A 15,484-nucleotide genomic window follows, 5' to 3' on the forward strand; every position below is an offset into this window, starting at 1 on the left:
CTGTGGGACTCGAACTCATATCTTCTGTAAGCACGCTATTATATATCGCTTATCAACTTCCCCTGTTAAAAATGTCATGTCTTTCGAAGTTTCTAAATTCATATAGCGGTAATAAATATTTTATTTTATATATGAGAAAAAATAAAAGTGGTTTTCAGTATTTCAAAATAAGTGAAGTTAACATTTGTTACTTGGTGAAATATTGGTTTCGCATTTCGGTACAAAGCCAACAAATTCGGGGGAGGGAGTAAGTCGACACCATCGAGCCCAGTGTTTCACTGGTACTTATTTTATCATTCTCGAAAGGATGAAAGGCAAAGTCAACCTCGGCGGAATTTGAACCCAGAACGTAAAGACGGACGAAATGCCGCTGAGCGTTCTCCTGGTGTGCTAACGGTTTTGCCAGCTTGCCGCCCTACTTGAAATATTCCCCAGTTTTTGCTTTTAATAAATGTTGTGACGTAACAACTACGCCTGTCTTTATTTGTATAAAATTTTCGTTTACAGCTTGACTATATTTTATAAATATTTTCAAAATCAAATATTTCGTCTGCAAATTTTTCAGGATTATACTGCGACTAAAGTGTTGGGATTCGCCGGGCAAGATTAATTGAAGCAGCAGTTCTTTGAAGTAATTATTTCAAAGATAGGCACAAGGTCAAAAATTAGGAGTTGATTAACAGCATTGACCCTATTATTTAACTGGTACTTTATTGACCCTTATTATAATATTAGCGTTGCTAATATTGCTATTCAACCTCAGATCATCTCCGATCAAAGGCATCCAAGCAGCAACCATCACGTTTTTGTATTATATTTAAGGACTACATTGTTCGATACGTCTGTCGCAAAGTGCACCCAAAAGACGGAATGGTCATTGCTGAAATACCTTTGACCACAGGGCTAAACCAACAACATTATGCAAAGCATACCAAATGGGACACTGCATGCTCGCTCAAACTGATAGAAACAACAGTTAAATTTACTTCAAATCATACCTTGAATGCTTTAAAGACACATTCGACATTGCAGTCTTAAAAATGAAATAAGACGGGTTTGTTTCGGCTGGAATCTCTTTGATTAAACAGTAACAACACTATGCAAAACACACAGAATGAGGGAACCTGTATATGGTTGCGCGACCCGATATAAACAACTGTCAAATCATTCTGAAAATTACCTCCTGCTGTTTCAATGGAAACGTTCAACCATTGCGGTTCTACATATCCTCAAAAAGATGGGTTGAAGGGGTGGTCATGGTTGGAATGCCTTTATCCATAGACCTTCACGATCAGCGGTCATTTGTGATTGAAAATAAACAAACCATTTCTTTCATGAATTGATTTGAAATGGTAAAATGTTCGTTCGTTCGTTCGTTGGCACTCCGTTGCTTACGACGTCGAGGGTTCCAGTTGATCCGATAAACGGAACAGCCTGCTCGTGAAATTAACGTGCAAGTGGCTGAGCACTCCACAGACACGTGTACCCTTAACGTAGTTCTCGGGGATATTCAGCGTGACACAGTGTGACAAGGCTGACCCTTTGAATTACAGGCACAACAGAAACAGGAAGTAAAAGTGAGAGAAAGTTGTGGTGGAAGAGTACAGCAGGGTTCACCACCATCCCCTGCCGGAGCCTCGTGGAGCTTTAGGTGTTTTCGCTCAATAAACACTCACAACGCCCGGTCTGGGAATCGAAACCGCGATCCTATGACCACGAGTCCGCTGCCCTAACCACTGGGCCATTGCGCCTCCAATGGTAAATGTATTGCAATATAAACTGTTCTACCCATATTTTTGTGTCTGTCTATCTAATACAACCAACGCAACAACATTGTTATTCTTAATAGGTGAAGAACGTATCATATCTTACCTTCAGGTGCTAGGTTAGAATCGTCAATAATGTCATCAATTTCTACCAATGCACAGGCGCCGTCTTCAGTCTCCAGCCCAAGAACGATTTCTGGCGGATTTTTCACTAACTTCTTAGCATTTTCAACAGAATCTAAACAATCTGAGGACACCTGGGTTTTAGGGGTTGTTGCTGACATGTCTGCAGGTGGCTGAGGAAGTTGAGCGAATTTTTTTGGATCTTTGGGTCCCTTTTTGTGCTGGAAATATAACAAAATAATAATAATAATAATAATAATAATAATCATGGTTTCAAATTTTGGTACAAGGTCAGAAATTTAGAAGATACAATTAAAACAAAATTCGTACGCGAAAATATCAATAGTATGAGAACATAATCGTTTAGGAATAAAATATAAAAGAATGAAAAACGGATGTGCAAAGTTCCAACTGTAAATCAAAGATATTTAGGACCTGGAAAACCTTGAATGAGAAGACCGGTGATGAAAGCCAATCTAGCTTCGATCAAATACATCATCGTTTTCATCGGATATTGTGTATCGAGGATTACATTATCCAAATGTGTCCCTCTTTTTGAAAGACTTAAGTTGTAATTTAAAGGCGATTTGGTGTTTGGTACATTGATGGTGGTATTGACGATGTATGTATGTATGTATGCTATCAATCAGTTTCATTCCTGTATTTCTTGTCAATAGAGAAAGAGCCGGACTCTAACATAGGTTCAAGGCTCCTTCGTTGGAACTTTTATCAACATCATCTAGGTATTTGTGCATATGTGTGTGTGTGCAGTATTTGGTGTTAGTGTATGCGCAGATTTGTATGTTTGTTTTATGGATGCGTTTTTATATATATATTTTCATGTCTAGATGCATGCATATGTATTTATGTGCTAAATTTTTGGAAAGTTTTACATATCTTTACAGTTCCATTGATGGCTTGAATCTGTAGTCTTCTAATCAGCCTTTTTCTTTCAGGTTTTGAGAACCATGTATGTATGTATGTATCGTGTCCATATGTGGTACGCGTAATTAATGATTTCGCTGTATGTGCGTATTTTTGTTCTATTTTCAGTTTTGTTGTTCTGCCAACTGTATTGGATTTAATTTATGATGGTGGTATGTTGTTATATAAATGGGCGTGGGTGTGAAAGAGGGTATCAGTAACATTATTTGTCTTTTTATTTTATTTCTTTCGTGTATCCGATTTCTTTCTATCTGTATCCATTGTGTAGGTTAAATTTCCGCTATTGTCAGTCTGTATACGCATCTCTGTATTTGAATTCTATTTATTTGTATATTTAAGCTGAATATAAGACACTATAATATATTATATTCTGTGTATTTTTGCTATTATCGGGAATCTATCGACCTACTTAACTACGCACCATATTCCTACCGCACCTATCTCTGTCTGTCTGTCTCTCTCTCTCTCTCTCTCTGTATCTACCTATTTAACCGTCTGCTATTTGTCTGCTAACTCTTTTCAATGAATATACAAGGTAATTTATATTACTATGTTACATAGTCTCATATTGCCTTCTCGATTCCTTGTAACATCTCTGGAGTAGGGATATATTTTGTATTATTTTATTTATTTGTTATACCTAGGATGAGAGTTCGTGATGTCATATGTATTTTCTCCAGAGAATTGGTTCTGTTTTCTCATGTATAAATGGATTCGGTAACTTGTCGAAATGGCAGATCTTGGAGGTGCATAGATAGTGATTTCTCTTCCAGCGTATTTACCAGTCCGTCATTTTCCAGGTCTTTTCGATAAAGAACGGATGCTGGTCTCTTTTATTGGTACTCACAGTTATTTCCATGATGCTAGCTGTTGTTTCTTCTATATAATTTGAAGCAATATCTTTACACGTCTCTGCGAGAAACCTTATCCAGTATTCCACGTCTCATTGTTAATTTGTGGGTTTAGTTTTGCTTATTCTGTAGTTAATATTTGCGCAAAGTGTTTTGCATATACTGTATCATATGACAGCCATCTGCAAACCTTTAAAACGAGAGTCCAAAATGCAGCGTATATCATAACCTCTTCAATCATTTGAGCGATTGTTATTCGATGTTTTGTACATACGTTATCTAGTATGTAACGTCATAGTGGCATACAAGAAAGCGTTGGCCCTTTTGTGATCGATACAAAGGGAAAAACAATCGTATGAGAAACTATCATAGCAGTTAAAGTACAATCAGTTAGCAGAACTCCCCTCCCAGAATTATCCACGCATATTCAATTTTATCCTCGTTTACATATTATATCGAGAATGAGAATGAACATGAATACATACATAAAGTGTAAAAATATATAAATAGAACTGGAAATTATTAGATGGACGGAGGCTAAACTTGTCTAAAATTAATTAGGCAAATACTAAAATAGTTGATAAGATATAACGATGTCATACAGATGTAACCTTATTCTTGACAAGGACAGATTAACACAGAGCTTCTTTTTTTTCTACTTCTTATCATTTAATAGAAAGATTGTATGAAGTGAATTTAAAAATATAACTCACGTAGGCGAAAAGAGGAGGTAGCGGAGTGGGGGCTTGTTACATAAACAGATTGAAAGGTCATAGTATTTTTTTTATGATGAACACCAGAAAAAAAAAAAAAAAAAAAACGGTAACAATGATAGAACAACTGCAATACATGTATATTTTTTCTTACTGAGATAAGCACCGAATTCTAATGATAAAATACGAACAAAAGATGATTTAAGCGATGCTCAAAATGCTGTTGTTGATTATAAACTCAACGTTGCCATTTCTAAGCATCGTTTCTAATAAGCATTCCAGTCAAATATTGGTTTCAAATTTTAGGACCAGGCCAGCAATTTCGCGGAAGAGGTTAAGTCGATTAGATCAACCCCAGTGTTCAACTGGTACTTATTTTATCGACCTCGTAATGATGAAAGGCAAGGTCGACCTCGGCAGAATTTCAACTCAGAACATAAAGACGGATGAAATACCACTAGGCATTTAACGATTCTTCCAGTTCGCCGCCTTAATAACGGTGAGCCGGCAGAATCGTTAGCACGCTGAGAGAAATGCTTAGTGGTATTTCGTCTGTCGATACGTTCTGAGTTCGAATTCCGCCGAGGTCGACTTAGCTTTTCATCTTTTCGGGGTCGGTAAAATATGTACCAGCTGTGCATTGGTGTCGATGTAATCGACTAGTCCCATCCACCAAAATTTCAGGCCTTGTGCCCATAGTAGATAAGATTATCATTATTGTTGTTATTATTATTAGGGCGACGATCTAGCAGAATTGTTAGCACGCCTACCAAAATGCTACGCGGCACTTCGTCCGTCTTTACGTTCTGGGTTCAAATTCCTCGACTTTGCCTTTCATCCTTTTGGGTCGATGAATTATGCTCCAGTCAAGTACTGGGGTTGATGTAATTGACCAATTCCAGGTCTTGTGCCTGTATTATTCTTCTTATTATTATTAAGGCGGCGAGCTGGCAGAGTCGTTAGCACGTCGGGCGAAATGCTTAGCAGTATTTCGTCCATCTTCACGTTCTGAGTTCAAATTCTCCCGAGGTCGACTTTGCCTTCCATCCTTTCGTGTAATCGACTATTCCCCTCCCCCAAAGTTTCAGATCTTGTGCCTTTAGTAGAAAGGATTATTATTATCATCTGTTATATGCCATCAGTTTTCATATCTCACAGAGCTGGTATTGTTTAGAAGAGATTTTTTTTTTGTACCAGATTTGAATTTTTTAATAACAAAGTTTTGTTTGTATTAACCTACAAAAGTTTCTGAAAATTCTCGGATGAAAAAAAATACACCCTCTCCTTGTTTTATTTGTTGCTTCTCGATGAAGTACTAGTCATGGAAGCGAAAATGGTAAGCAACGAATACATACTCCCCAAAAGACAAAAACAAAAAAAATGACACATAGATAGTTATAAACACAGAACATTACAACTTAACTAACATAGTACATATCGTTGTGAAGTGAAAGGGACATGCTGACTGCGAGAAGTTGGGAGACTGTCAGGGACAGTAAGAAAAGAATGAAAGTGAAAAAGAATGACCAAAACAATCAAATGGCTGAAAGTCATTCCCGAAGGGACATCTAACCCTATCGATTGTATAAAGTTCACAGTCAACCGAAAGAAAAACGAGAGCCCAGTAAAGCTACTGAATGAAAGAAAAAAGAAAGCTTGTGAATGGCTTGTGAAAATAGTGCAAGGTATGTGTTATGGATGTGTGTACACGTCAAGTGTAAACTAGTACTACCCAAATAAATATTTGGATGTGGTTATCTAAAATAACCTATCGCAGAATTTTTACGTTCACGCAGAACGCACTCCATACTACTCGAACGTAGGTACGATATGAAACCAACACACGTCGCACAAACACTAACTAATACGGTCGACCAACACTGTCAACTGTCCTTGATAGTTCACATTGTTCTTATTTATTGCAATCCGTTTCTTCACTTTCAGTCACGTGGTTTGTTCAGGATCCTCCCAGAACACTATGTACAGACATACTGTGAGCAAATTGAAATGTGGAAATTAATTCAGTGAGGAATATAGCGTGCAAGTATGCATTCATCAAAGCGTGGTTCCTAGTCTCTTTTTTATTTATTATAGTTTTCCAAGCCACATAAGAGTTGTTTTAAACTGGCTGTCGTGGGAAGTTTTATATAATGATAACCTAGTCTTTATAACAAGAGTCTGTAGAAGACTTAAAAAAGAAATTCTAGAAGCGGAAACAAAATCTAGAATTGGTAGGATCTCAGATGAAACTTGGCAAAAAGTAAAGTTTTTGTAAGTAAGGAAGAAGACAGCGCTGCTACCATCGAGGAAATGACTGAGCTCGATATGTAGAAACAAGGAAGGTAGAAAGGAACATCATAGTCTGGCAGGCAAACCGATAGTGATTAAAATCTTTGTATGTGGCAGATATGCTGTGCAAAGCTATCAGATCATTTGCAAAATCAATCATTTCTCCATTCAAATAGTTGATAACTTCTGTGACGTATTCAGAAATAGAGGAGTGTGCTCTGAAAGTATCGTACCCAGAATGAGAATAGGGCGGAAAAACTTCAGAGAGCTACTACCTCTGTTTAAGGCTACTAGTTTTCGTTGTGAGATGTAGTGAGTTTAACCTTGAGTGCTACTTATTTCATCAACAGGAGAATTTGAAAAGGAAAATCAATCCCAGCATGAAACAAAAAAAGCCTGCAAATTTATTGGTTCAAAGCAAAACGAGTAATAAAAATGGTGTTTAATCATGTATTTCTCGCATGAGAAATAAGGCTTCGTATTTTGGAGTCTTGTACAATTGGAAAAAATTCACGATATTGAACGATATTTTATTGCATCACCCCAGAAGTAAACCATGATGGATTTGAATTGAGAAAGTAAAGGGAAATAACTAATGCTTTCTCCGACGCTCGGCCAATCTATTAGCTTGTATGGACCAAACAAAAAACAACAAAAGAAAAATAGAGAAAAAAATTAGTAAACAACTTTTAGCGTCTCTTTATAAACATAATTTTCAACGAAATCTAATTGTTAGCATTCAAACATGCCGTTCTTAGCCAAGAAAGCTCTGATGTCATTCTTTTCAAATTTGGACAAAGCATTGTGCAAATCTCTTTGGAAAAGATGTTCGTATTAAGTTTATTTTTCTGTGCCTATTTCGAGAGTATTTGTGCTCATCGCTTGTTTGCTATGGTAGAAAAAAAAACAAAATGGCTTCATCGTTAACTGTTCATGTCGATAGGGATTTTAGAGTACACATACACGCAAATACACATATCTACGCAAGCGCGCGCACACACACACACACATGTATATATAGTATGCAGGTACATACACTCATCTATCTGTCTGTCTGTCTCTCTGTCAATATCTATCTATCCATTCACGCACGCATGCGCTCATACGTGAGGCGGAAAATTAGCAGAATTGTTAGAACGTCAGACAGAATTCTCCACAATTTTCCTGGCTCTCTACACTCCGAGTTCAAACACCACCGAGATTAATTTTTGTCTTTAATCTTTTCGAGGTCGAAAAAAAATGTACCAATCAATGGTGGTGCATTCGCAGAACTACAAGAACGTCGTACTGGATGCCTTACAATATTTGTTTTGGCCCTTCACGTTCTGAGCTTAAATCCCATCATGGCCTACTTGGGTTGTAGATTTAGCACTTCATCCGTTGCACCGCTTTTACTTAAGGCCCTGTGAGCTTTTAGCAAAGCTCATTATGTTGCAAGAATACCTCCCGATTTTAGAAAACCTTCTTTCATCCTACTCGTCTCAGAGAACCTAGTACCATGTACACTGCCTTTTCTTCCGACTTAAATGTTTATCTCATAGATTTCCTACAGAATACAGAGCTAGCACTGCAAGTTACGACGTTTCGTAAGCGAGTACGTCTACGTAAACAATGACATCGAAGAGAGAAAAAATAGGCAATGGGTATATATGCATATTTCAAGAGTTATTGTTCTTTCATCAGCACCTCATCTGACCCATTAACTATCCATGGTTACACTGCTCTAATACCCACTAGGTTTAGCTGTGTAACACAATTGGATAGACCCATTTGTGTATTAAGCACATTCCTAGCAACAGGTGTGTAAGTATAATTGCTAGAAGGCAACAGTATTTCGTTTTGCAGCCATAATGTACTACCGAGTAAATTACAGGCTTACAAGTGAATATTAAAAATATTTAGATACACCCAACAAAATACACATACCATTTACTCTGTAACACAAGAGAAAATATTGTCCACAGTGATTCAAGACGACAGACTTTAATTGAAACATTACTACATTCACTAGTACATTTACGACCATTAATACCCTACCGTTTTGCAATGCTCGCTGCTACTGATGCTATTCCTCTCCCTTGTCCTTCATTCTTTCCCTGTTTTTCACAACCTTACTTTCATGCCAGCCGCTCCTGTTGGTATCCATAACTCTTTTCTATCGCTCTTTTTTTTTTCTTGCAAACATCGTACTAACCCACGTGTTCAATATATTTCTCTCTTCAGCTTGTATCTAGACTTTCGTTCTACGCTAGTATTTTTCCTGTTTACCTCTGTTCTATGACAAAAGATATCTTTTTCTAAAACTCTGTATCTATTTTTTTTTGTTTTATGTCCTAGTCTATCGTCTCCATGCTGTTAGTTTTTAGCTGTAAGACCCACGTTTTCAGTCGTTTTGTTTGAACTCTAGCGCTTTGGAGATGAGGGATACCAACTTTTTTTAAGTACCAAAATCATAATGACTCTGGATAAAAAGTTGACTGTTGAATTAAGGTTTTTCCTTTCACTTTTTAGTCATTTTTATTAATTATCATACACGCCCTTCACCCTTATTTTGATTTCAGAAAAAACTTCTCTGTGGTAGTAATGGTAGTGATGGTAAAAGTAGTAGTAGCAGTAATAGTAGAAGTGATAATTAAAATGCTATTAGTAGTGATGGGGGAGGGGTAATAGTGGTAGTACTCATAGTGGCAATGATGGTAGTGGTGGTAGTAGTAGTAGTAGTAGTAGTAGTAGTCTCAGCAACAGTTGTGGTAGCAGCCTTCGATCCATAGGCATGACACAGACAACAGCAGCGAGATTGGATCACCGCCAGGCCTCCATATATTTGACGTAAACAGCAGCAGACGAAGCTAAGCAGCAACAAATATACCACCACCACCACCACTACTACTACTACTACTGATGATGATGATGATGATGATGATGATAATAATAATAGTATTACAGGAACACTAGCAGTTTTTTGTTTGTGCTACATTAGCTGACTCCACGATTGGAAAACAAATTTTCACAAGAAAAGCTAGGAAACGGTTATTAACAAGTGAAACTATTTGCTGTTACTATTGGAGACGAGCGATAACTGGATTTAACTGGAGAGATGGAAAAATTGTATTAACTTCTCAGCGTAAAATAGAAATAGAGAAATCTAGAGGAGAAAGAAGAGAGAGGGGGGGGGGAGAAAAGAAGAAAGAGAAAGCAAAAGGTGGATAGCGGAAGAGAGAGTAAAGAGATAGAGAGAACGTGGAGAAAGAAGTAGACACAAGCTTGTATACACACATTTATTACTATCTGTCAATCTGTATGTCAGTGAATGTGTATGAAAATATGTGTGTATGTGTGTGTCTATATGTATATTAATATATTCATACATACATATAAGCACACACACATATATACGCACACGCACACACACACACACACACACAGAGAAAATACTTTCTTTTATTCTTTTACTGTTCTACTCATCGGATTGCGGCCATGTTAGGGCATCGGCATGAAATTTTTTAGTCGGAAAAATCGCCCCCGCTGCAATATCTATCTATCTATATATATATATATATATATATAGAGAGAGAGAGAGAGAGAGGGAGAGGGAGCAGATAAGAGAAAGGGGGAGTGGGAGATAATTAAGAAATGTTAAAATTTGAGAAAGAATAAAACAAGATTTAGTGGTTTGCTCCTTTCCCTAGCCATCAATGCTGCTTGTTGCTTTTGTTGAGTAAGAAGAAATGCTTTAAGATATGAAAAAAAAAATCACTCCCATATTCTCTGCTCTCTATTCGTATATGTTATTTCATGTTTATCATTAGATAATATACGGTTAGAGTGGATAGCCATTAAATCATAATATTTTCGGAATCTAAATAACAACATTTATCATATAAACGTTGCTTTTATCCTCTGCGACGGTTTGTGTCAAATACGCGCTTGCTGGCTTTAGATAAAGTCTGTGAAAACTCCCACACATGCAGATTGTCAAAACAATATTTTTCCTAGCAGAGGTATCTCCACTCCCTTAGTAAGACAGGAAATTTGTCGGTCGTATAAGACACACTCTTCGTTTTCCTTGTAGGTTCTGGTCATATTATATTCGAGCTCTTTTTTGGCCGAATATAAGATGATTTCATTTAAACCACCTGTATCTTTAACACCCGTGAATGAAAGAAGAAGTAGTCAAAGAAACATCTAGATTCATGGGAATTTTACCGTAACTAAACACATAAATATATATTTTAAATCTTTTGGTCAGAAGAGAATGTTGAGTCCATAACTTGTTATAAGACCAATTAGACTAGGGGAAAGGTAGCCTGGGCGAAATGCTTGCAACAAAGTAGACTCCGCGAAAGGCACCGAAGGTGCCATGTAATGGTGTTAAACAAGCTAACAGGCTAAGTCTACCATCCAAAGGTTAAATCTACCGTATATATGCTAGGAATACTGATTGTCAAACGGTGAAGAGACAAACACAAAAACACCCCACCATACATATATACACGACAGGCTTCCACACAATTTCCGTCTATCAAATTCTGTCAAAGGCTTTGGCTGATTTGAGGGCATAGTAGAAGATACTTGCTCAAAGTTCAGCGCAGTGTGGCTGGACGCGAAACTTCGTAATTGTGAAGTGAATTTCTTAAACTACTCTGTCTTGCCTACGAAGATAGAATTGTTCTCAGGGTTTTAAAGTTTAGCTGATAATGTTAGATTAATGCATAAATAATGTAGGCAAAAGGACCTTAATTTAGAGGAAAAATTAGTTGCTTGTATCGATCCTAGGACGTGATCTGTATTCTGTCGTTCTACTCCGAAAAGTTGAGAGGCTAAATTGACCACGGTAGGCTTTGAACCAAGGATGTAAAAAACTGGAAAAAAGTGCCGCATGCCATTTTCTCGGATGTTCAAACGATTCTGTCAATCTGCCAAGAAGCATCTTAAAGTTCATAATTATTAAAGCGCATAATCAGGAAGATAGTTTTTTGTACGTTTTTTGATTTCTGAGTAAATGAATTAAATAATTATTAAGCAATTAATCTCAAGGTTAACGTTCCTAAGTTATGATTAATAAACAATTAAGCAATTAAATCAAGAATAATGTCCTTAAGTTAATAGCTATTAAACACTTTAATACAAAAAATACTGTTCTTGATTCGATGGAAAAATTCAGGAATATTCTGAAGTTCATAAGCGAGGACAGAATTATGACTTAGTGTTTTAGATTTTGACGAAATTTTAAATTTAATGAACACCAAGAACGCTAAAGTGGACCAAACTGATGGCTAAGTGTGGGATTATTGGTTTCAAATTTTTGCACAAAGCCAGAAAGTTTAGGAGAGAAGGCAAGTCGATTAAATCGACCCCAGTGTTCAACTGGCATTAATTTTATCGATCCCGGAAGGTTGAAAGGTATAGTCGACCTTGGCGGAATTTAAACTCAGAACGTGAAGGCGAACGAAATGCCTCTAGGAAACATTTTGCTCGACGTTCTAACGATTCTACCGGCTCACCGCCTAAGTGAGTTAGAAACATCGAGAGGGAAGTGAGTGTTTGTGACAGAAAGTATGGCTGGTTTGTCCAAAGAACTATAATTAGAGATTTAAAGGCAACCGCTTGCATCATAGTCAAGAATTTGAGAACTGCAGAACTTGTAACAGATGTCAAATGATTGTCTGAAATGGAATGCACAATGGCACACAATTGAACACTGGAGGCCTTAGTAATACATCATAAATCTTGTGTGTTAATAGACATCAGATTAAAGGGGTAATAATGGTGTTGTCAAACTCTTCTAGTGATCACCAAAGGAACAAAAGCAGGTAAATTTCGTGCTTGCCTTAAATCGTCATTTATTTGGATCAAAGTTAAAATATTGAAACTATATGCTAGGAATACTGATTGTCAAACGGTGAAGAGACAAACACAAAAACACCCCACCATACATATATACACGACAGGCTTCCACACAATTTCCGTCTATCAAATTCTGTCAAAGGCTTTGGCTGATTTGAGGGCATAGTAGAAGATACTTGCTCAAAGTTCAGCGCATATTGAAACTATATACAAATTAGGAATCATTATTTTGCCAGGAATTTGTTACAAAGTGGAGAGGTTTCCATCCGACAGCACCGGCGCCACGGAACCATCTCCTATAAGAGCAGTGGTTAAGAGATCAGGTGAATTGATAACGGTGTGTCTCAACTTGTAACATCACTAACACACACACACACACACGCACATACATAGCCTAAGTAGGATGTGAATTCAAGGTAGTCTTGGGTCTAAACAACAATAGCAACAACAACTGTGAAAACAATATCGATGTCGATGTACAAAATTTTAACGACAATTAGAATCGATTTATTTCGTTCGAAATCTTCTAAAAGCAACATCAGTTGAAAGTCCAGTGTGGCAGTCAATCTTACCAATACTAGTTGTTGTTGTTGTTGTTGTAGCTGTTGTGCTTGTTGATGTTATTATTATTATTATTATTATTATTATTTGTTTGCTGCCTGAGGTGAAGAGCCTGTGTCTGCGCTTTCTGTTTGTTCGTTCGACGTGGAATGATCGCGATAACAAGTTAATTTTGTTGATTAGCCCCCAGGTCGGCTTTGCTAGAGCAGACGTTTGATGAAAGGCCTTCTATCCATGACCAAACCGTCGTCTTCTTCCGGAGTAAAGTAATTCCATCAAAATTTATCCAGTGTGGTGTTTCGCTAACCGGTGAAGATTTAGTTCGAGTGTGACGGTTGTTCTTTCTAGTAAGTCGAGTAGCCACCTAGAAGTTAACTTAAACTGAAGTTGATATTTCGCTAGACTGATATAAGGAGCTTGCAAAATAGATAGGCGGCGAGCTGGCAGAATCGTTAGCACGCCGGGCAAAATGCTTAGCAGTATTTCGTCTGCCGTTACGTTCTGAGTTCAAATTCCGCCGAGGTCGACTTTGCCTTTCATCCTTTCGGGGTCGATTAAATAACTACCAGTTACGCACTGGGATCGACTTAACCCGTTTGTCTGTCCTTGTTTGTCCCCTCTGTGTGTAGCCCCTTGTGGGCAGTAAAGAAATAAGACATGGTAAATTTTATCAAATGTTTATGATGGTGATGATGATGACGACGACGATGAGAACAATGATGAAGACGATCTTAATGATGATGATGTGGATGCTGAATAACCAAATGGTTAGAACAAATTAAACAACAACAGCAACAGCAACAACAAAGTAACAAAAAACAAACAAAAAAACAATGAACAAACTAATGTTAATCATTGTAAAAAGTACCAAAAATATACTTACAGAAGTTTCTGGAATGAATTAAGTCTCAAAGAGTGAACGTGAAAACAATAACAACGAACTTTGGTTATAACAATAAAAAAAAATAACCAATCTTTAAATCCTTTAGTAAATGATTGAATCAAAACGAAATAGCAATGAAAAACCAAGATAACGAGGACACGTGAAGTGCGGCGAAGAAGAGAGCAAAGTAAACGCTAGCAGAAGAGATGGTAATGAGGGTAGAATATTGTCTGATCTGGTTGATAAGAGAGACAGACAATGGAGCACGTAAATGCAAAAATAAATAACAATGTCACTTTGGCTGTTACGTAGTAGATTACACAGAAATTTGAAGATTGACGAGTTCGTATTAAAGTCATCTAACAAAACTATAATTCTGTGTTTTGTTTCGTTTAGTTTTATCATTTTTTTCGTTAAATTTCTTGCTTTCAATTTGATGGTTGTTTTGAAGTAGTGAGCTATTTTTCCAATGACGAGATAGAAATGAGAAGGTTGGATTAATTAAGTGATGTCTGTCCTGCAAATTTAGATATTTTTTTTTTTACCGACAGTGTAAACTAAGTTAATAAGCTCAAGCTGAAATGTTTCATTCCGAGTGTTGTTTGGTTTTCTCCATGTTTCTGTTCCGTTTAACTGCAGTGAGAAAAATAGTCACTCCATGAATAGACGCAAGTCATTGATAGTAACTTTCCCAAACACTGTTTATAATTAGTTATTCTGATCATAGAAATAACGAAGTGCCTGCAGCAGATATAAACTTAGTAATCAGGAGATAGTAATCCAATAATTTTACTGGATGACCGCTCTTTAAAATGGACTGATTTTTGATACGAGAGTTTCATATTTCTCAAAACAAAAATAAAAAGACAAGAAAAATAAAATAAATATTGTAGAGTATTATGGAGTTCGTACAATTAATACCAGTTAAAATTACTGAAATTAATATATTGACTAATAGCTGGCGTTGTTTAACACCAGGTCAGCCAGGTAATCTTGGATTTAGAAGTCCTACGATCAAAAACATTCTAACCATAATCACTATCGTTCCAATGTGTCTTTTGTTTTTAAAGATATGGAACGATTTAAGTGAATTTGGATGCTATTTCTAGTTTGTCAAGAGACCACGTAGAGGCGTCTATCCATAAAATATATTTCCAACTTTACCATTGCTCTCTTTATCCTTATATATATATATATATATATATATATAAAGTGAAGTATATTGCCACTTAGGTGTGGCTGACCCCTAGGGGTGGATGTTACTGTTGCTTTTAGCCCCAGGAGGACATCTCCTCCAGCTGGCTTATCGACACACTACTGTGTCCTGTTTGCCAAGGGAAGTTATCCCTCTCATCGTGATCTGTAGCACGAACGGACCCGGGTTTCAGGGTTATTTCCCTTCGTCAGCGTCCGATAGCCACTGATCTTTGATGAGAGAGATAAATTCTTGGCAATCTTATGTATACTTTTCCAGTGAAATTCTTCACTGATATCGAAAAGGTGAAA

At 37.0% G+C, this 15,484-nt stretch overlaps 1 protein-coding gene across 13 annotated transcripts in view; it reads right to left on the minus strand.

Moving 5' to 3' along the window:
• The window catches only part of LOC106875983 (uncharacterized), a 268,731-nt gene that overhangs the window by 6,482 nt on the left and 246,765 nt on the right, over positions 1-15,484 (minus strand). For all 13 annotated transcript variants that reach the window (XR_008264922.1, XR_008264920.1, XR_008264921.1 and 10 more), the window contains one exon: positions 1,873-2,110. Coding sequence is in view for 8 of the 13 variants with exons in the window: in XM_052970774.1 (XP_052826734.1) it covers positions 1,873-2,110 (238 nt within the window). In the remaining 5 variants the exon portion in view is untranslated. The remainder of the gene's footprint in view (positions 1-1,872; positions 2,111-15,484) is intronic.

The sequence above is a fragment of the Octopus bimaculoides genome, chromosome 9 (genome assembly GCF_001194135.2).
Source record: "Octopus bimaculoides isolate UCB-OBI-ISO-001 chromosome 9, ASM119413v2, whole genome shotgun sequence".
NCBI lineage: Eukaryota > Metazoa > Mollusca > Cephalopoda > Octopoda > Octopodidae > Octopus > Octopus bimaculoides.